Consider the following 22227-nt stretch of genomic DNA (forward strand, 5'->3'; position numbering starts at 1 on the left):
TATAGGAGCCATAGTACACATATTTCCTTCACTTACACTAGCATAAAGAGATAGGTAAGTGGCAGCTTGATTTAGCTCACTGTTGGCCCAGCTTTGCCAGCACATATCAGCACTGGGCTGAAACTCTACAGTACACTGCTTGTTAGAAACAATAAATATATTACCCTCTAACATTTCCATTTCATCAATGTGTTGCTTCCAGATGCTTTGCAGTACTTCATATTTCCCCCCCAGACTGACATAATGTAAAATGTACTGGAAATCCCTGCTTCTCACCCTGTCTCCAAAATTCCATGTCATTAGGCTGCCATTTTATTGACATGATTAGCTGACTTGACTCAGGGGCCCCACCGTCAGAAAATTGCAAAATGAAATGATTTCTTTTGTCATTAAACCAAATAAGCTTACACATAAGGTGCAGATAAATTATCATGAAAACAACTCAGGTATTGTTCTGGAGACACCCGGTGCATTGGGGATTTGATGAACATGACCAATGTCAAGACTTATCTCAAAATTCTCCACCTGTTTGTCAGATATTGCTATATTTGGCACCCTTAATTCTAAACCTAAACATTTTCTGTTATGGGGAACCCATAGATCAGAGTTTGAATCAGAAATTGAGGACTGAGTTTTGCAGACAAGGGCATACTTTCTGCAAGACAGAAAGTTCTGGTACTACATAAAGACAGCTTGTTTCAAAGCCTCATCTGAATTTTGATACCCTTTCATTGTCATGTCAAACAGATCCCGGAGATATTTCCCTTGTTTATGTCCACAAATTAGTTTGTCCATGGTTTGGTTGTCAGCAGCAGATGAAATATCATCCCAAGCCCCATATATTGACCCTTCTTTTCCCCTGTGATTGAATTCTAAAACATTTTTCGTCTCCTGTCTTCGTCTAAACTTGGTGCTGGAACTGACATTAGTAATCACATCATAAGATGTACTGGCATTTTTTCTCTTAGCTACTGAAAAGCCTTTTCGTTCAAGCAAAGATTTAAATTTGTGATACTGCTCATTTAGTTGTGTAACTTTTTCCTCTTGCTGCTTTACTCGATCTTCCTTTACTTCCACACTCATTTGAAGGCTTTGTAGTTCTTCTTCTACTGTATCTTTCTGAGCAACAGAAGTTTGTATTTGTCCCTTTTAAAAAAAAACCAAACAAATGGAGAAATTAGATCTCAACATTATCTGCAATCACAAGTAAATACTAAAGGAACAGAATGTTCTACATATAACTTATTTCCGTTCGAACTTCAGAATAGCATGGTGGTAAAAATGAAATTGTTAGCTCGTTTCGAAAACACTCAAAGTTATAATATTACCATATTCATCCAGCCAAGCCTTTTTGGCTTCAATGTCCAGTGATAACAATTTGTTTTGCTCTTGTAACTCTCCTTTTCTTTTCAAAGCTGTCATGTATTACTTAAGAACTACACACCCCAATCAACATGGCGGTTCGGTAAGTAAAAGACTGTTTAATGAAGCCTCATGCGTGCCATGAGCAAACCATATATGGTAGCACACAACATACAACACACTGGAAAACCATAACATTCCTCCACACATAAAACGATCTGTCCCTAGTTTTCAAAACAAGCCCTAAAATACAATTTCAAGGAAAACATAAAATAAACCAACAGTGTCCGGTAACCACAGTTCGAAAGGTAAGAACGACCTTTAAACAAGAAAACGAACAGAATAAAACAAAGTTCAGAGATCAAGCCTCTGTGGTGCTCTGCGAACTCTCTGAGGGTGTTGTCGCATTTTGACCATCGGACTAACTGTAGCTGGTTTAGCATCAGGAGGGTCAGGTACCGTAGGTGTGGAAACAGGAACCATCTTTGGTTGATCTTTTTTTGGAACCCCCTGGAGCTGTGCCACCCTCCGTGGTTGGAGTACTTGATGTAATTGGGGTCAGTGGTGTGTTGGCCACTTCAGGTTGGCTGACTTCAACACTACAGTCGGCGTCAGTGCTTTCAACTGGGTGTCCAACTGCCGTTGGTCTCAACTGATCAATATGTCGGCGCCAGATCAGTCCCGGTGCCACCTGTACCTCATACATCAGCGGACCTGTTTTGTTAACAATCAGCCCTGGACGCCACTTCAGATCCCCTCGATAATCCCGTGACATAACTGAGTCACCAATCTCTAACTGGCGATACTGTTTACCCTTGTCAATCGCTGCCTTAATGCTCTGCTGGTGTTGTTGGTTAACCATCTTACGGTTTAAGTTAGGTTTCACCAAATCTAGGAGAGTACGCAATGGTCTTCCCAGGAGTAACTGTGCTGGGCTCTCACCGGTGGTGGAGTGTGGGGTGTTCCTGTAAGCTATGAGAAACTTCGCCAACTTCTCCCTCACTAGCTTGGGGCTTTGACGCATGGAACGCAAAGCCTGTTTGAAGGTTTGTACTGTCCTTTCCGCAAGACCATTCGTCGCTGGATGGTACGGTGCTGAAGTTATATGGTGGATGCCATTGGACTTGACAAATGTCTGGAATTCCTCAGAAACAAACTGTGTACCATTGTCACTGACTATCTGTTCTGGAATTCCAAATCTGGCGAACAAATCGGGTAGAATTTCGATAGTCGAACTTGAAGAAGTTGACTTGACTGGAACCACTTCTGGCCACTTGGTGTGTGCGTCGACAACCACTAAGAACATCGAGTTCTGAAATGGCCCTGCGTAGTCGATGTGTATACGCTGCCATGGTGTAGTGGCCCACTCCCACGGATGTAGTGGTGTTTTAGCAGGCATCTTCTGGTTTTGCTGACACCCGCTGCAGCCTTTCGCTAGCTCTTCCAGATGACCATTGATATTAGGCCACCATACGTAGCTCCTCGCGAGTGCTTTCATTTTGACCATGCCCAGATGCCCATCATGAAGTTCCTCTAACACTCTGCTTTGTAACTTATTGGGAACTACCACTCTCATTCCCCATAGGATGCAACCTTGGTGAACTGTCAGTTCATTGCGTCGCTCGTAATAAGGCTTGTCTCCCTCCACACGAGTAGACCATCCTTTCACGATAGAATCATGTATCCTCGCTAGGACAACGTCACGACGTGTTTCTCTTGCCACTGCTTCACTGGTTATAGGTAATGGCACAAACTGAGAGGCGTGGAACACCTCTGTTGAATCCACTTCCAAGTCTTCTCGCTCTTTCTGCTGGAGAGGGAGCCGCGACAGTCCATCGGCATTGCAGTGTTTGGTTGTACTCTTATACTCAATGATATAGTCGAACCCAGACAAGAACAATGCATATCGCTGAAGCCTTGCAGCAGTCATGGCTGGAACTCCCTTTTCTGGGTGGAAGATGGCAGTGAGGGGCTTGTGGTCTGTAATGAGCGTAAATCGTCTACCATAGAGGTAAACATGAAATCGTTTCACCCCCCACACAATGGACAATGCCTCCTTGTCTATCTGTGCATACCGTCGTTCAGTCTTCAAGTGGTCAACGATCGGGACGCAAAAGCTACCGGCCTTTCGCTACCATCGGACATGACGTGTGAAAGAACCGCGCCGATGCCAGTTGGTGAAGCATTACATGCCAGCCTAACCGGTAATGCTGGGTCATAGTGCGTTAGCACCTGCTCAGATGTAATCATACGCTTAGCCTCAGTGAACGCTCGCTCGCACCGTTCAGTCCACTGCCATTCGTTGTTTTGCTCTAACAACTGGTGAAGTGGGTGGAGAACTGTAGACGCATTGGGCAAGAAACGGTTGTAATAGTTTACGAGCCCTAAAAATGAGCGAAGCTGTGACACATTCTCAGGTCTTGGTGCACTGACCACTGCTTCAATCTTCTCTTGTGTCTTGTGTAGACCTTCCTTATCGATCTCATGCCCACAAAACTGAACTCTATCTTTGAAGAACTCGCACTTCTCCTTGTTAGCCTTCAGACCCGCATCTTGTAATCGCTTGAGTACACTCTCCAGGTTCTCCAAATGTTCTGCATCGGTTTTGCCTGTGACAATCATGTCATCAAGGATGCACTGGGTCCCAGGTATTCCCTGTAATACCTGGTCTATGGCACGCTGCCAAATGGCTGGAGACGAAGAGATGCCAAAGACTAAGCGATTGTATCGAAAAAGGCCCTTGTGTGTATTAATCGTAAGGAGTTCCTTGGATCTTTCGGTTACTTCCATCTGGTGATAAGCTTGGCGAAGGTCAAGCTTGCTGAAATGTCTACCGCCAGCCAAATTTGCAAAAATATCCTCTATACGTGGCAGAGGGTACTGTTCTGCAAGAAGTACTGGGTTCACTGAGACCTTAAAATCGCCACAAACTCGTACCGATCCGTTTCGCTTGACTACCGGGACAATTGGGGTCGCCCATTCACTGTATTCTACTTTAGAGAGAATACCTTCCTTCTCTAAGCGTGTCAATTCTGCTTCTACTTTGGGGCGGAGTGCGTATGGCTCTTGGCGTGGTTTATGAAAGCTGGACTGGCAGCCTTCCTCGACCTTCAAATCCGCCTTGTAGCCTTTAAGTGTGCCCAGATTTTCGGAGAATACAGACTCGTACTTCTGTAGTAGCTGATCCACTTTGCGTGTCATACCCCCTTCTGAAGTCTTGCTAAGCTTAAAGGTTTTTATTTCACCCCAGTTCAGTTGAATGTTGGACAGCCAGTCACGCCCAAACAGTGCTGGTCCCTGCGTCTCAACAACTTGTAGGTTTAACTCTTTTTCCTGGCCCTTGAACTTAACATTACATCTCATCTCTCCCTTAGGTGTGATTTTCTGCCCAGTGTATGTCTTAAGTGTCACAAGGCTCTTTGAAAGTTTCACATGATTAAAATGTTCCTTATATAGTTTGTATGGAAGTACAGACACCGCTGACCCTGTGTCTAGTTCCATCTTGACCACCTTTCCCTGTATTTCGGGGTTGACCCATATTACGTGATCCTTGTCACCCACATTATTAACCTCAAGGGATGCCAAATAGTCATCGCTGTCCCCGTCATCGCTGTCTACATAATTTACTGGGGGTTGGGAAGCTTGTGTCTCTTTTTTCTTTGATTTACAAGCCCTCACAATGTGACCAGTCTTGTTACAGTGGTGGCATTTTTCTTTCTTGAATGGACAACTTTTGTGATCATGAATTCCCAAACAGCGGTAGCAACTTTGATCACCCGTTCTCTTGGGGGAAAAAGAACCCTTTTTCTCTGAAAGCTTGGCTTCTCTCTTGAATTTAAGCTTCTTGCCTGGCTTTGATTTGGCTAATAAATCGATTGATTCTGACGCTTTATTCCCCTGGAGAGCTTCAACATCCTTGTAAGATTGCTCAATAGCTAAGCACTTTGCAACAGCAATGTCAAATGTTAGTTCCTCAAGCTTAAGTTTCAAAAGCTCTGACATCATTCTCTTATCTCGAATACCCGAAACCAGTCTATCTCTAAGCCTTTCCAAACGCATGGCGTCGTTAAATTTGCAATCCATAGCTAGATGTTTCAAAACAGCAACATATTGACTCACCGTTTCTCCTGCGTTACGTGCTCGGTTGTCAAACTCATACCTGGCTACTAAAGCAGACTTCTGTGGCTTCAATTGTTCGCGGAGACGCTCTACGATTGCGTTGTACGTGAGAGAATCTTCTCCTAACAAGGTCGGAGCCATCAAATCTTTCGCCAGTTGGTACGTTTCAGTGGGAAGATTGGTTAACAGGATGGCTTTCTTCTGTTTCGCGTCGGTCACTCCATTGGCCACGAAGAAGAATCCTAACTGTTCTGTATACGCCTCGAAGTCAGTTCCCACAGTGAACCTTTGAACTTTTCCGATGTTACGAACTGGATTTGGTGCCGTATTTGCATCGCTGGCCATCGTGGAAGTTATGTGGATTTAGTTTAGGGATGTCTTCACTTTTAGCAGCCAAAAAGGTCCCTTAACATCCTATCCTCGTCGCCAAAATTGTCATGTATTACTTAAGAACTACACACCCCAATCAACATGGCGGTTCGGTAAGTAAAAGACTGTTTAATGAAGCCTCATGCGTGCCATGAGCAAACCATATATGGTAGCACACAACATACAACACACTGGAAAACCATAACAAAAGCTATATGTGAAGATGAATGCGTGAAAAGTTCTACTTGAATCACAGCGTCCTTGGTAGAGAATTCGGCTTATTGCATTTTCTGCTTTTTCTGTACAGAGGTCTTCGACTGCAAAGTGAGCAAGAAATTTAAGTTATTCAACATGGCCACACAAATGCGAATTTGACGTTCAGAATTGCTTCGCTTACCTGTCGTCCCATTTATCCCCTGAAAAATTGCTGGCTATACGAATATTCTTCCTCGAATGGTCTTTAAACGACCGTAATGACACAATTATCGGCGATCTGTAAAGAATCCAATATGGCTGCCAGCAAGAGGCTTCGAGCGTTTGATAAAATCGGGGATTAAAATGAACAAATTTACGGTTTCCACGATTGAAAATAATAATAATAATAATAATAAATAATAATAATTACATTTACATTTTATAAACAAATGGAGTCTATATATAATGATAAAGCTTTTTTGTTCGTGATATAGGTAGGATACAAAGAGAATAGAAAATTACCCAGGATGGATTTCCCCCTCACTTCAACGCGCCAAATTCACATTCGTTAACGATTTCACCTCGAAAACACAATCCTAGGCGGGGGTCACGAGATTAAATACATACATTAGTAAGGGAAGAATATACCTACCCCTGAAAGTAAAGATTTTGCCCTTTCTCGAAACCGTTTAAACCAGGTATTCGTCTCAGAAAGGGACTGAGAAAAACCCTCTTTTCGTCACCAGACGGAAGCGTATGCAAGCTTTATTGTTAGAAAGCCATAACTGGAAGGTTGGGCAACTGTGTAACATGCAAATATATTCATTGTAATGCCGAACAGCGAATTTCAATATCTCCACTGCTAATGAGCTACCAGACACGAAAACAACAAAGACCTGTTGGATCACGTGACGAGAGGACCGTGTTTACATAATTTTTAATTCTTAAATAGGATAGAAACGGATCCAAACACTTTGCTTGGAGAAAAGCCAAACCAAAGCCTTATTAAGTTTTTCAAGACGCGCCGGAAAAAGAAAATGAAACTGCTATTAACAGCATGTGTTGTAGCTTCAGTCTTTTTGCAAGGTACGTGTCTCGGATGCCATTGTCTGTTTTTTTTTTTTTTTTTTTGCGCTACGTACTTTAAGACGAAGCAAAAACGTGACTTTCCGGAATAGCCCCCGAGGATAAACGTTTCGGATGGACTCATTTAAGGTCGTGCATGCATTTCTTTGTGGCGAACATCTACGAGCTTAGAGTTCATTTTGCTCGTTAAAATGACGACTTATATTTCTCCGTATCTATGCGTAGTTAGGGTTAACACAGCTTAGCAAACAAAGCGACCAAAAACTTAAATATTGCTTACATAATAAGTGCTTCCCAAAAGAAACGTTTTCGAGACGCACCGGAAAACGATCGCAGATCAAAATGAAACTGCTATTAATAGCATGGGTTGTAGCTTCAGTCTTTGTGCTAGGTACGTATCTCTTCTTCCTAGGTGTTGATGAAAATAATCGGAACGTTTTAGACAATTGTTATGGCGTGCGTAGAACACGATGCCGCCATCTTAAGCTTTTGGGTGCCTGTATCGGTCGAAAACTGATCAGTGACAGACCTTATCATTTAGCGCTGGTGACGTCTTGGGTTTCGCGCTCTTTAGCGTTTCCTACGTTCGCAAGTAGTACAATGATTATAAGAATATCACATGCAGTAAAAGCCGTTAAGATAAGATAGATTGCAGTGTCTATGCATGAAGGTCAGTTGTACCAATTCTTGGCTTATATCGCTATTTTGCCAGGGATCGACTTCAAAATAACATCTATTTATTTTTCTCCGAAAAAGGCGTTTGTTTGCAAAAATTACTTAGTTTTAAAAGCCGCCTTATACGTTAAGTAATTTTTCAATGATAAGAAAGTTTAAGAAAATGCAAGAATTAAGATTTAAAACTTTCCTCTCATTATGAAGGTACCGAACACATTATGGCAGTTTTTGCTTTCAAGTTTTTTGTCCTGTGAGCCTTAATTAAAAACTCCAGCTAATTAAACATGACTTCATGTATGAAATATTAGTTAGCCAAGAGAGGTTCATTAGCTATTCTAGTTTCTTGAGGAGATGCCATTCTTTTTTGCGCCACGTAATTTAACACTAAGCAAGAACGTGACTTTCCGGGATAGCTCTCAAGGACAAGCGTTTCCGATGGACTCATTTCAGGTCGTGCGTGCATTTCTTTGTGGCGAACATCTACGAGAAAGTTGCTTTTCTTCTCAGAATTCATTTTCCTCTTAAATTTATTTATCCCAAAGGAGAAAAATGAATACAAAGTTGTGTGTTTAAATCAATCCGGTGGAATACAGGTATAAAAGGTGATAAATTGATAAGAAAGGAGGCTACAATCACTCCCCCCCCCCCCTCCTCAAGAGGTTTCAAAATTCGAAACCACACCCTACCACTAAGCGATGGGGAACTCGTCAGTGGAATAGATAACATGTCAAGATCGTGATCATAATCACGTCCTTATCATAAGTGCTACCGTGCGAGCGCCTGTTCTTCCCCCGCGGGAACGTCAGAGGCCTTAACCCTTTAACTCCCAAGATCCGATTGTTAATTCTCCCTTCTAGCTTCAACTCATTCCCTTAAGAATTAGTTACGAGAATTTAGTAATAGATAAAGATAACAACTTCTAGCTGTCTAAGTTTGATTATTCTTATTACCTGCTTACTCACTAATGTATGGATATTATAAGGAGAAGTTACATGTTAATCACTTCTGGGAGTTAAAGGGTTAAAAAAAACGTGAACCGGCGAGAAATCTGCTAGGGATTTACCGCTGATTGATAGTGCCAGACCCCCGGCAAACTTCTATCGTACTCATCTCAAAACTCCCCGAGGGCGGAGAAACGCGTGTCCTGCAGCACTGGTAATGAAGGCCTGCTATAATCATAATTAGTACTAGGTCAAAAGCCATTTTCATTCTTAAATGTTTTGTCTTTAGGGTGGTCGATCACGTGCTATCGTTGTGGTGGAGCTGCATCAAGTTGTGAGGGGTCTGGTAAAGCGACAGTAAAATGTGATGATTCATCCATGCCTGGTTCTGTGTTCGCCTGTCAAGTGTACACAGTCAATTTTACTTCATACAACACGATCAAGGAGTTTAAAAGTAAGAAACTTCAAAGTGAGAGACGTGCTAAGAGGGTTTCAATTGGGTGATGGCTTTTTCGGCTAACGGTCAAAATTTTGGCCAATTTACGGCTTGCGGTTAATATCTTTCCATTGTTTTCACCAGAAACTTTTTTTACAGTGAACTTCTTTAGCGACTAACCGTTAAAATTTGTCAGTTTTTACGCCTAATGGCTAAATTCTTTGGCCGTTTTACAGCTAACGGTTAACCCCATTGAGGCGCTTTGTTGAGGAAAGAAAAGATGTCTAAAACGAGAGACGATGAGGTGATATGTGAATGCAGTTTCGGGAAGTGATTTGATGCAATTAACATGACATAATGAGAGCTGGGATGTGCGATGTGATGAAATGAAAAATAAAACAAGAAATGATGGAATAAGATAGTGCGTCGAGACATTTAGAACAAACACCATATAAAATCACACGATAAACGTATGATAACACGTCATGATTTCGCGCGACAGATATGACAGGCATGGGATGACATGAATGAAAATAACTTGGAAAAAAATGACACAACAAATGTGGTGATTATAAATGAAATGACCTCGCGTGACCGATATGACATCCCTTTACGTAAAATTGCATCGCATGACGTGACAAAGATGAGATCAAATATTACAGATGTGGGGTGATACAACACGACATAGCATGACACGTCAGGACCGACCTGACATTACATGAGGAGATGACATAACATTATATTCGATGCCATGCGCTTAGAGAGTGTCACATCACGAGGAGGTTCCATCACATTCGATGCGATGATATGAGGTGAAATAAAATAAAAGAGTTTGAATAAGACACATTTATTTCGTTTACCCAATTAGCATTTCTCAACTTCTTTTAAAGTCGTATGAACTACTAAGGCTCGTGATAATAATAAGGATTTGATTTTCCTTTTGATGACAGGTTGCTGCTTGCACGAGGACTGCAACAAAGATCCTTGTAAGCTGTTTGGGGAAAAAACAGTCTGCTCTAAGATGGCCAGTTGTCAAGAAGACAAATGCAACTTCGACTACGACTCTGCCAAGGCTTCCCAGCCTCCAACGCTCCCCTCTGAGGCTAACAGCGTTACAACGGGAAAAGTCCTGGGAGCGACCCTTGTATTGGCAGTTAGTTTTTCATTGTTCATTTAAGTATTTCAAAACTTTTCTTTGGCAGCGTTTGATTTATTGCACGGTGTTTAACAAAAAACTGCATGAAGTATACACAAACTTTAATTAGTTGAATCTTTTGAGAACTTATTGTAAAGCCAAAGAGATTGAAAGTACATTCATATATTTGCACTGCGGTGGAAAGATGAACTTAAGAGATCCTCGCAGCTAAGAACACTACTGAAACGAGTAGTTGTAAATAGAACCTGAAAAAAATTCAGGCCCGTACGGGATTTGAACCCATGACCTCTGCGATACCGGTGCAGCGCTCCACCAATTGAAAAAAACTGCATGAAGTATGCACAAACTTAGTTGAATCTTTTGAGAACTTATTGTAAAGCCAAAGAAATTAAAAGTGACTAAACTTACAAGTCAAGTGATATTTTATATAGGGAGTCCTTCTGAGTTTTTATTGCCACCAATAGCAAAAAAGGCCATAATAACAAGGCAACCATGAATAAAAAAAACAGTAAGAAAGAAGACTACAAGAAAGTACGGATTAAAATTGTCTTAAAATTCTTACAAGTCCATATTCCCATGTGACGACGGTTTGCGCCCAAAAATAGTAGGAAGATTCCTCAAAAGGTTTCGAACAATCAATAATTTGTACCTTGCTGGCTAATTTACATAATCTCAGAGCGGAAAAGAACAGTTGGTAGCCCTGCCTTTCTTTTTCGTCGTCCTCCGCCCTTACTTATTTCACTATTCATTCATTCTTCCCCTGAAGTCTTTTTTCACTTATTCCCTTCCTTGAAGTCAGTTAATTTATCAACTTTATTATTTTTGATTGCATTCGATGGGGCTTTCTCAGTTATTGAGCTTTTACTGGTTTCATGTCTTGCTTTCTTGGGTTTTCCTCGGAAAATCAAAATTTCCCCAAACCTCGTTGTTGTTCACTATTGTTTCTATCAGCATTTGGCTCTAACACATCACCACACCGGCGTTACATACACTAGTTGTTTATTTATTCCTGTATGTTTATCACGTTTATATTTCGTATGTCTGACTTAATTCACTGATGGATCTAAACCATAAGAACCGGAATAGGTAATTCTACAATCTGGAATCATTATCCTACACCCAATTAACCAATGAAGATTAAGAATCTGTAAGCTGTAGATTGTCCTCTTCCATGGCCCCCAGCGATCCTCATCTGCTTCAAGACTTGATCCTCCGGCTTACATGTCCGAAGCCTTAGCCAGACGAGCATCAGCTGCTAGACCAGATGCGTCACTCTCAAGACTGAAACCCTCGTCGGCACCAACACTTGCATCTTGAAAACTGGAGCTCTCATCCGCCGTGAAACCAGAAGCGTCTTCAAGGAAATATTCGTTCAACCCACTTTCCTCTAATTTCTTTGGGAAAGCTACTGCAACACTGCATACCATGGCTATAACAAAATGGAAGTACAAATGTTTCTGTTTCTTGATGCAGTAAAACAAAATACAAACACTCATGGAGATTAGCGGCTTGGGGCCAGAGGAAAACATCGATTATTATTATTACGAACTGCTAGTACTCGTCAATATTAATGCCAAGTCATTTTGGTGGGACAGAAAAGTGACTAATGAGCTCATGCATCGGGTGAGCTTTAGTATGACTAACAAATAAAACATTTTTCTTTATTATATTGAGTTGTTAGCGAAAGGGAAACTAAGAAGGTTCAGCCAAAGCATTCTGAATAGACTAAGTCGACAAGAGCTTATTATTCTTTCTAAAGCGTTTCTTCCAAAATATATTATTTCCCAATAGATGGTAATTTACCGCCTCTTATCCACGTCTAGCAGTCCCGTAGGGATTTGATTTGGTGCTCTCTTAGCAATAAGCGCCCCATCTCTAATAAACATTCCTCTCTAATTTTGTTTCGTTAACAAGCGCCCCTTTTCTGCTTTGGTAATCTAGTGATAGCACTGTAACATTAAATGTGCATTGAGATCAACCTTGGTTTATCTTGCTGTAATTGCTCACTTTAAGTCTCGTTGCAAAAACAAGGGTTTTTTGTCTCAGTCTCTCAACTATTACTGCGTTGTCAGGGCACAGTTCCTTCGAACGAATGATCTCGTCTTAAAATTTTGGGATGATTGCTTGGCTGGACGTTCTAGCCAGGAAGGATCTAGGGACAACAAGTCCGTTTTCAAGTCTTTTTGATCTTTTTTCAATAAATATCAACGCCCTGTTTTGCACCTTCTTCTGTTCCTCAAAAAAGAAAGAAGCGCCCTGTCCTTAATAAGAGCCCTGTTTTGAAAGAAATAATTTCCTCTTGACACAATTGAATACAGCAAACATGTAAGTACTCTCTTACCCAACAAAACAAGCGAAAAACAGTTCTTCATCATGCCTCAGTTTGGTTTGGACTTTTCACGGTGGTACAGATTGTCAAGTTAGTACAGCAGATCAGACCTTTAAGTCAACTACAATGATTACGCGACTTTCGCTGTTCCCTTTATTATCCGTTATCAATGTAAACAACAAACGTCTTATGTAAACACTCATTTGAGGGCCGCACAAAAAATTGATAATTACTTTGAAGTGGTGTTTGATGAGTTACGAAGAAAAACAATTAAACAAGTGTTCATTAATGGTACGACGTGTACTATTTTGTTGGAGGGGTCTTTGATAGTCCCGCCACCTCAAACTCCACACACCCGAGAGACACTTCAAGGTGAAAAGAAAAAGTTTCATTCTATGTGTGAAGCGTGCCATGTAGTGATGAAAACAAAATCTCTTGTGGTAACTCTTACAGTTTTTTATTTTAAAAAATATTTCACGTTATGCTTTCACACTCGACCTATTTGAATTAATGTAAGGAGCAACACAAAACACCTGTTAGAGGGTCTTAGTGGGGTTAACCGTAAGCCGTAAAATGGACAAAATTTTAACCTATGGCCGTAAAAGCCATCACCCCATGGAGAACCCCCTACTATAAACACTTATGGCACTATTTTAAGTGAGCCATCATCCTCACTGACAGCTATGTTTCTAGAGTTGGAATAAAAACAAAAAAACGAAGAGAAAAATTAACAGTAAAACAAAGACTTGGGGGAAAAAATATCTGTCTTAAAAAAAATATTGTCGGGTAGATAACCAAATTGCAACTTTGAGGCGAGATCAACATGAAGATGATTTTGACATGATGATGATGATGATGACATGATTTTTTTCCACCTACCCCTCTTCATCTTGTTCTAAACATTGCTCAAAAATGATTATTCCACTTTTTAATTTAAAGTTATCCTTATGTGTCAAAAATTGCGACTCGAATCCAGCGTAATTATATTTATCACGACAATCATCACACTCTAAAACATAAGCTAGACTGTTAATTTTTACAATAACGATTACACATATTGTTCAGAGGAAAACCAGCTGACAAAACACACTTTGTGGAAATAAGACATTTTTAAAGCTAATTAAAATTGTTTTTCTCCAGTTTGTTAATTTGTTTCTGCTCAAACTTATCCAATTTGATTTGTTCCAATCTTTCCCAATTTGATTTGTTCCAATCTTTTCCTCTACCCTTGTCGTCGGGAGAAAAAAAAGATTCTCCGTTTTAGCAAAAAACAGAACAAGTAGATGAAAATTCTATAATTTAATCGCATATTGCCAGAAACTCATACTATCTTTAATTCAAACTGCTTTGAACGATTTGTGATTTTTGAAAGCATATATCTGATATTATTTTTAATTTTCAGGATTATATTTTTAAATAAAAAATCCAATGGATTTTATCATTAAGCAGTAACGAGGGTCTCAATTGGGTAATACATCTTAAGGCGAACGGTCAAGATGTTGCTCATTTTATGGCTAAAGGTTAATTTCTTTCCATTGTGATCAGATGAATAAATTTTTACGGTTAACTTTTTTTACGCCTAAAGGGGGTAAGTTTCTAAAGAAACTGTGCTGCTGCGTCGTTGGGAGAGTATAGCGGTAATTAAATGTTAACAACTGAGTTGAAAACGTAAATTGGCCACCGTAAAGGGTTAAAAAGCCGGCGTTTCGAGCGTTAGCCCTTCGTCAGTGCGATGACAAAGAGCTAACACTTGAAACATCAGCCTTTTAACTCTTTCTGGTGGCCAATTTACGTTTTCAACTTAGTAGTTAACACTAGGTTACCTTTTTTTATGCGGACTAACACTTAAAATTTGTCAATTTTTACGCCTCACTGCTAATTTTTTTTGTTTTGCCGTGTTACGGCTAACGATAAACGCCATTAAGATCCTCTAAGAAGGCAATAAAATTGCTATTTTTCCAATCAGAAAGACAGTGCTTCGAAGCCACGTGCCAGTTATTCAATTCAATTAAAATCCCGCCACAAAAACGAACAATATAAATACAAATTGTTATTTACGAGATACGTTTTCGAATTAGTTCTATCAAAGAGGTATTGTCTAAAGTTTAGCCAAAAACTAGGTGAAAAAAACATCTCCTAAGCAATAAAATAAAATATGTCCGCAACTAAAGCGGGTTGATCGTTCGAGTCAAGGATCTTCAAAAGCGGTTGAATGAAAATGAAATATCACAAATTCGACTGATACGAGTGTAAGGTACGAATTTATCCTCGAGGACAAACTGTATCTTGTCGTGTCTTCAACCAATGCTTCCCAGATACCAGTCGGGGTGCTTCTACCTTCTGTCTACGCCATTTTATATCAGAGGGGAGACAAATTTACAGTTCTTTCTTAATTTGATCTTCTAAAAGGAGTGTATCACCCACAATATTTCACATATGATAAAATCCATTTTATTAAGAGAACTGTTAATAACCTTTAACCGGAATGAATGCATGGGTAGACAGCCAAACGTACAACAGCAAATGAATGCTGTAACTACATAATTACACATCTTGAGTCCATAATGGACAGAGGGGGAAAGTAAACCAGACAAAGTACCCATAGAGGAACACTGTCTATCGGTTCCTTTCGGAAGTGACTAAGAAAGAGAACTCAGATTTAAGAAACAAAGTAGATACTTGGAACGCCGTTTATTTCGTATTGGCAAAGATGAAACTTAGCAGAGCCTCCTAAAACGTTAGACCAGGGTTTTGAATCTCATTCAAAGAATTTTTCGTCTTTAATTCATGCGATAAGAGAGGAAAACCTTATTCGGATCTGGAGCGGTACAATTTCTTGCGTCCTCTATTAGAGGTTTGCAGCCGGTCAAACACGAAAACGAGAACCAGTGGACTGGACTAAAACTAAACAGAGAGACGACCAGGTAATTCGCTGTTTTACAACAATTATTTATTTCTAGTTGTATCATGAAAGACAATGCTCGGAGAAAACGTATATCTAACGACCGGAATTCGTTGAAAAGGTGGGTTTACCCTTCGCATGTGAAGCTACAACAATTTTACCCTCTAAACCGGCAGGCAAATTTTTCAGAGTAAAATGATTTTTGTTGTGTTTTTTTAAAATGCTTCTCCTACGCAATCAAAATTACAGATAGGTGCCTCTGTCAAGATCGTTCCTTGTTCTAAACAGGGGTTCCTTGCTAATTAACTGTTAATAAGTGGTGGCAATTAAAGTAGTGTGTAGCAAGCACTCGACTAGGCCTGAGACTGGAGAAAAAGTGCTTTTTGCGTTGTATCACCGGCAGCGGCTGCAACACAAATTAAGGAATCAAAAATTCCATAAACCAAGCAATCTTATTAAAATCCTAACGAAGTAGAGGCAATCAAAAATTACATTAACGAAACAATTTGATTCATACGTTTTTGAAAATGGCTCTAAATTACTGACAGGGTGCTTGGGAAAAATATTTCCTTTTTTAAATTACTGCGTAAATGGTGTCTTCCGTGTTTCTCACTCGAAGGTTTGTAAAGCGGTTGCCAAGCGCGGAGACGAAAACCCTGCAAGAGAAAAGGAAATGGACAGTCCGAGTTTTGAAGGTTTTTGAGCTCATTTAGATTGTAAACTTACGTACGGTAACAGGAATCAAACACAGCTTACACTCGTATATAGTATATATAGTTCTGTTCAAAAACAAAACAGAAAAAAACAGTAATGATGAAAAATGTAACCAAACTGGAACTGTTAAAATTCATACAAATCATGACAGAGTCAGAGCAACAGCAATCGTGCTGAGGTCCATCGCAGCTAGCTCATCATGGCGATCTCCGGTCATGGCAGTGAAATAAGCCTCAGAAATTAAATCGGCCGCCCTTCGAGTGAACAACTAAGAGCTTGCTCTGATATCCTTTCCGATGCGTTGAGTAAGTCACATCACTCACAACAGCCGAGTTTTACGGCGCTGTCATCCCGAGAAATCTTAATGTTCCCGTGAATTCAGCCGTAGTTCATTCATAAAACAAACGCCTTTAGTAGATTATTTATCATGTGAAAAAACTTGCGTGTTTTTACGAGCCACAATTCACTGGACATTCCACTTTCAGATTCTGTATTAAAACTATAAAGAAACTTCCTGAGTCAAGCAAATGTGTTAAATTCGACCAGCCAAACTATTTCAGTTTGTGAACTATCGCAGATTGTGAACTTTGATGGTTTGACATTTATGACAGCTTTAGTCTTCTTCAACCAATCAGATCATTTGAAGCATTCTAACAAGGATTCTGATTGGCTTATTGTAGCGTGCTTTATGAGAGTATAGAGCATGCTGACGACTCTGTTGTTCGCTTTGGAAAAAAAAGTTTGTTTTGAAATTGAAAGTAATGCGCGGGGAATTTAACGAATTCTTTATTATAAAACAAATAGAGAAGTCTTGGCTGTGCCCTGGTTCTGTTATAAAGCACGCAGGAAGCGGCTAGAGCACTCAAGAAGTGGGAAGAAACATTCGACTACGTCTCGTGTTTCTCCCTACAATTCTTTCTTGCTCTAGCCGCTTCCTGCATGCTTTACAACAGAACAGAGCACAGTCAATGTTTCTCTATTCGTTAAATAGATGAAGTTTCAATGCTGGCATTCTTTAATCGCAAAGCCAATAGAAAATTTCACACGGAGTATTTTCTGTGCAGAATCAAAAGCTTTATTAAGACAACCTGACAGTTTTGAATGATGCCTTCAAATTTTTGTGATAGACTACTAAAAAACTTGCACCTGATGTGTACGTATAGGATACTACCATTGGAGTTGCTTTAAAAGCGCCTTGCCTTCTACTTCACTTTATCAGTGCCAGGCCGAAGATAGAACAGGTGGCCAAAAAGATCACGCCGAAGTAGACTTCGGAGCTACCATTGCATTCGTCTGTGCTACAGCAGGCGACGGCACACTTCAACGGTTTGTCATTTTCATCTTTCAGCTCCTTATCTTCACACTTCTTTTCTAAATCCTTACAGGCTTGCTTTTCCATGCACATGCTGGAGACGTAGCTGTTGTCATCATCCTCCTTTTGGCCCCAGGTCCTCATGCACGTATCCTGACCAGTGGAACAGTTCTCTACGTATTTTGTTTTGTTTCCTTCAAATATTTTCTTGGTGCAGTCGGCCTCTTTACCACCGCATCTAAAACACTTAAGGCCATGACCTGTAACAGGAAAGTAGAACAAACGGTTTTGTCTTTGGCTCTGTCCAGTTTTAATGATTAGGAAACAAACGGGTCACTATCAAATGTTTACAGACACTTTTGAAAGTCTGGAGAGATGTGAATAAGGTGAAAACTTGAAAGGTTAAATTTAAACGAATCTATGTCTACGACAGATGCCTGTTTTGTTGGACGTGAAGTCTCTTTGTGAGTTTAAAATTTGCCCTGACCGGCACATAAGAAGTTCTCTAATGGGGGGCGAGTTTGAATTGAAAAGCAATGATTGAACGATAGCATGACTATTTTTTTTCCAAAACTTGTTCCATTGGGGTTACGCGTATGGACGAAGAAGTCAGTTTGCGTGTTGATTCCAATAAATGAGGTGCTGCTTGTGTACGCTTTTGTTTGATTATCGAGTTCTTTGATTGAGTAATCTTATTCACTGTGCTAAATACACCCCTACTGTGAGGAAGCTAAAAGCAATCATACCCCGGGCCCGTCGTTTCAATTAAAATTGTGCACAGCATTCTGAAAATAATCTGCAGGTGACTCAGTTTGTTAAGAAGAAAGTACCGGACTGGCGTGTCGTGCACTTGGCGCGCCCGTGCTGAGACATTTAACGTTGATCAGTCGTAAGCAAGTTACGCGTACGATTTCTCGCGTTTGTAGTCGTAGTTGTAGTGGCATTTAGTCGCATTTGGGAGATTTCGTTATCGCTTGTGTTTTTCAGTTATAGTCGCATTTAGGAGATTTTCGTTATCGCTTCCGAACACAGTTGGAATTCCTCAGTCACCACCGAGCAGCAACTGGTTTACAATATCACTTGTGAAAAGTGCATGATAAGCTAAAATAAAGTATATAAGAACCGCATCAGAAGTACGGCTGGTATATTTAAAGCTCGAAAATTGGCCGCATAAAAAGGGAAATACCCATGTTCATTTCTCTCACTTTAAATGCAAGTAGTTTTATAACATACCGCGTAAATTTGTCTAATCAAATTCAATTACGTGAGCGTGCTTCATATTCCTCCTGTGCACGCTCATGACGTCAACAAACAAATCCCTCGAGAAAAAATTTCACAATATTTAAACCATTCCTACTGCGCACGCTCATGACGTCAGCAAACAAATCCCTCGAGAAAAAAAATTTTACAACATTTAAACCATTCCTACTGCGCACGCTCATGACGTCAGCAAACAAATCCCTCGAGAAAAAAATTTTACAACATTTAAACCATTCCTACTGCGCACGCTCATGACGTCAGCAAACAAATCCCTAGAGAAAAAAAATTTTACAACATTTAAACCATCGGGTTGAAAATGTTATAAAACAATTGGTTCATACGTCAGCTGTACGTTCATCGAGGTATGAAGCACTTGGGAAGTTTGGAGAGCACTCAAGAAGCTAGAGTTGCTCGCGGCTACGCTTCGAGCAACTCTTATTCATCTTTCGTGCTCTCCAAACTTTCCGCGTGCTTCATATCTCGATGAACGCACGCTGACGTATGAACCAATTGTTGAATGATCTGAGAAACAGCAGGGGTCAGTCCTTCCATTTCTTAAATGATTGATAACGACTAACTTCTGCCCAAAAACGCAAGAAACTTCTTTCAGCCGAAAATCTCGATTTTCAAGCATTTGTCCTCGACAAAGAATTAGTTGCTTCGGTGTAATGCACCAGAACTGCACTTCGTCACTATTCTGTGTATGGACACTGAAAGTCTAGCCAACTTTTAGACAAAGTTGATGCTTGAGTTTGTTGTGTTCGTTACCATGATTACCAGTCACCGCACAACGCACAATTAATGTTTCCCTGATGATTTTCAGTTAAATCAAATGAAAGATTTCCGCGCGCATTTGAACTAGATCAGTGAATGCTTATTTTCTAGTCCTTTATGCTGGTGTCAACCTCTCTACTGTGATCAGAGTTTTGCACGCATAACAGCCTTTGCTTCTAAATGGGTGCGTACAACTTATTTACCGTCATACACGCAAGCTTCTAATGACCAGCCTCTAGACAGTTTTTTCACAATTCTTTAGAGAAGGTACAGTTCTGGGCCCAGCTGTTCGAATGTCGATTAGCGCTAACCCAAGATTAAATTGCAATCTGGGTTTCTTTACTCCTTTATTCAAAATCTTTTTTGGGAGAATTTTCTGTGTTCTTTTGATAGCATCAAATAGTCGTATTCTAGACAAAAATAATTTCGACTGAATTTTCTTATAAAGCTTTCAGATCTGAAATCAGTTTCACACTAACCCTTGGTTATCTTAACCAGCTTTCAACAACCCGGCCCTGATCTCTATCACATCCATCCGCAATCGACCTATTCAACCATGGATATTTCGCAAAGCTTAATTGCGCCTATTTTGACATAGTAAAAGGATTTCAAGATGGTCAAATTTTCCTCACGAATATCAGTGCACCAAGGTACACTATTTCAACTGAAATATAGGTGTTCAATTTCGGAGCTAATACAAACTGTGTTCTGAAATTAAAACCCTGTTTTAACCAAACGTCATACCACACACTCACCGGTGCCCAAAACAGTCATCAGAACTAACAGCATATAAATGCTCATCTTGTCTGGCTTAACGCCTTTTTTTCGCGTTGAACTTCGTTGTCTCTTACCTCTTCGAAGAGATTCAACCTGAACTAAACTTTTTGACTGATATCCACTCTCCTTACGTCTGTGGCATGAGCCAATAAGATTTTAGAACATTTGCAAGTTAATTAACAATGCATTTACGCAAAAGAAAAACAAAATCCGCACACGCAACTTAATTACTTGGCCTTAAGGGAGAGACTGCTCGTAGTCTAAATAATATCTTGTCTTTGGAGCGACCATGAGTTGTCTTCAGCCTTCATAATTAAGGTCATGAGGCATGAGTTACTCGTCTATTATTCCATGAGTGTGCGTTTGATATAAACTGATAGATAAGCTGATCTACCAAGGAACCTCATTGGTGCAAATTGCGATTGAAAGTTAAACTGAGTTACCAAGTTGAACAAAACCCGGATTATTTTTATGTATTTTCTTGTTTTTTCTTTTTACTGTAGAGCCGTGTAAATCGAATTCTAAAAAATAAAAAAAACATGACATAATAACAGTTCTTTCAAATGTATAGTAATTTTTTGTTTGGTAACTGTTTTGAAAGCGCTCCAGACGCGCCAAAAAGGAATGAATTAATCATTTTCAAACGAGAAGGAAAACAACACTTAAGAAACCTGCTGTGTCCAATTGTATTACACATAAGTTGGGGTAATTAGTTTGCCTTAGGTTTCTGTACCGCGATGATTAATCGGTTTGAATTGAAACATCAGTTATTGACTTTTGCGAATTTCCAGCCGGAATTGATTGATTACTTGCCCTCAGTGGGTGGTTGCAACACGTTTGTGAACACTCTCGTGGAGGCCAACGTTTATTGAAAGAGATTAAAAACTTAAGCGTTTGGAAACTGCCAGAGTTCTGCTTGGGACTATCAGATCTGGTTTTTTTTTTGTTTCCGAGGAAAAAGTATTGGCTGTTCACAGACCTTTTATTTTCTCCTGGCTCGCTTTTCGCTTACTCTTTTAAAATAAAGAAAAAAACAAAAATTATATCGGTAGCTTTGTTAACCACAGAGGAGAGTCTTTATCGACTATCACTAACTTGATGTCAGAATTGGATTCATAGAAAAAACCTTCTTGATGTTTGCTCCTTAATTTGAATTCGCACAGCCCCAGACTTCATTATGCGTGCAGTTCTTGGATGAAGGAAATAAAAACGTAGCGAAAACAATAGATGGCCTTTGGGACTACGGTTTTATTTTCGAATAGCAGAAAGGTTATGCGAAAATACTTCCCATTCTTTAACCCCTCTTGTTTAAGTTATTTGTTTATGAACAACTATCTCAGAAAAGTTCAAATATGAAATCGTTTGAAAATAAAATATATACACGAATTTTAAAAAGTTTAAATAAATCAATAATAGTAACAATAATGAAACAATAAATGAAAAGGGAAAAAAGCAAAATAAAACGTCCCACCGTCCATTGAAGATTAACGTTCTCGAAAGGCTTTATTCAAACTTCCCTTTGATCTAGAAAAACAGGTGTGAATTTTAGAACTCTTCAAGCTACATGCTATGATACACGCATGTTATATTTACTTTCCTGTTTATGTTCACGTCGGTCGCGTAGCAGTGCGGAAAGAAACAAATTCAAAGAGACAGTTTGAACTGAAAAATTGGGATTGTAGTTGTGTCGGCTTCATTAAAGATTATTTTAGGTCGCTTATCCATTTCATTGCGGCATATACGGTAACACACATAAGTTTATACTGATGATAACACTACTGTGTGCATCTCCAATACATCGAGGTAGATGCCAGTTCAAG

General features: G+C 39.9%; 3 protein-coding genes and 1 long non-coding RNA gene across 6 annotated transcripts in view; 1 reads left to right on the forward strand and 3 right to left on the reverse strand.

Moving 5' to 3' along the window:
* LOC149049571 (uncharacterized) overlaps window positions 1-6433 on the reverse strand; it is a 7927-nt gene extending 1494 nt beyond the window's left edge. The window contains exons 1-4 of one of the 2 annotated variants that reach the window (XR_016183851.1): window positions 6248-6433; window positions 6058-6167; window positions 1329-1411; window positions 165-1146 (exon numbers count right to left, since the gene is read on the reverse strand). Coding sequence is in view for 1 of the 2 variants with exons in the window: in XM_089197080.1 (XP_089053206.1) it covers window positions 679-1146; window positions 1329-1337 (477 nt within the window). In the remaining variant the exon portion in view is untranslated. Of the gene's footprint in view, window positions 1-160; window positions 1147-1328; window positions 1412-6057; window positions 6168-6247 lie in introns of those variants that run through there. The other variant, XM_089197080.1, reaches the window with a different exon arrangement.
* Window positions 6434-6965: 532 nt separating this feature from the next.
* LOC113670752 (uncharacterized) lies at window positions 6966-10746 on the forward strand. 2 transcript variants are annotated; one of them, XM_089197083.1, is made up of 3 exons: window positions 6966-7131; window positions 9037-9201; window positions 10134-10746. In XM_089197083.1, exons 1-3 carry the CDS (start codon window positions 7083-7085, stop codon window positions 10358-10360), a joined length of 441 nt encoding a protein of 146 aa, XP_089053209.1. In that variant the 5' UTR covers window positions 6966-7082; the 3' UTR covers window positions 10361-10746. The 2 variants fall into 2 exon arrangements, with proteins under 2 accessions (XP_089053209.1, XP_089053208.1); XM_089197082.1 differs by lacking the exon at window positions 6966-7131 and adding an exon at window positions 7388-7522.
* A 575-nt stretch (window positions 10747-11321) lies between these two features.
* LOC149049572 (uncharacterized) lies at window positions 11322-12837 on the reverse strand. Its single transcript, XR_016183852.1, has 2 exons — window positions 12681-12837; window positions 11322-11768 (listed from the first exon to the last, which is right to left on the reverse strand). It is a non-coding gene; the product is annotated as an uncharacterized LOC149049572 (long non-coding RNA).
* A 4499-nt stretch (window positions 12838-17336) lies between these two features.
* On the reverse strand, window positions 17337-20519 carry LOC149049573 (uncharacterized). Its single transcript, XM_089198714.1, has 2 exons — window positions 20386-20519; window positions 17337-17856 (listed from the first exon to the last, which is right to left on the reverse strand). The coding sequence occupies exons 1-2, from the start codon at window positions 20429-20431 to the stop codon at window positions 17492-17494; spliced, it is 411 nt and encodes a 136-aa protein (XP_089054840.1). The 5' UTR covers window positions 20432-20519; the 3' UTR covers window positions 17337-17491.
* Window positions 20520-22227: the final 1708 nt, after the last annotated feature.

Source organism: Pocillopora damicornis, chromosome 2 (genome assembly GCF_964200805.1).
Source record: "Pocillopora damicornis chromosome 2, jaPocDami1.2, whole genome shotgun sequence".
Classification (NCBI taxonomy): domain Eukaryota; kingdom Metazoa; phylum Cnidaria; class Anthozoa; order Scleractinia; family Pocilloporidae; genus Pocillopora; species Pocillopora damicornis.

Coding starts and splice junctions, on each gene's coding strand:
- LOC113670752 (XM_089197083.1), top strand. CDS start 7,083: ATGAAACTGCTATTAACAGCATGTGTTGTAGCTTCAGTCTTTTTGCAA. Junction 7,132..9,036: donor AGCTTCAGTCTTTTTGCAAG/GTACGTGTCTCG, acceptor TTTTGTCTTTAG/GGTGGTCGATCACGTGCTAT. Junction 9,202..10,133: donor CACGATCAAGGAGTTTAAAA/GTAAGAAACTTC, acceptor TTTTGATGACAG/GTTGCTGCTTGCACGAGGAC.
- LOC149049573 (XM_089198714.1), bottom strand. CDS start 20,431: ATGAGCATTTATATGCTGTTAGTTCTGATGACTGTTTTGGGCACCG. Junction 17,857..20,385: donor GATGACTGTTTTGGGCACCG/GTGAGTGTGTGG, acceptor TTCCTGTTACAG/GTCATGGCCTTAAGTGTTTT.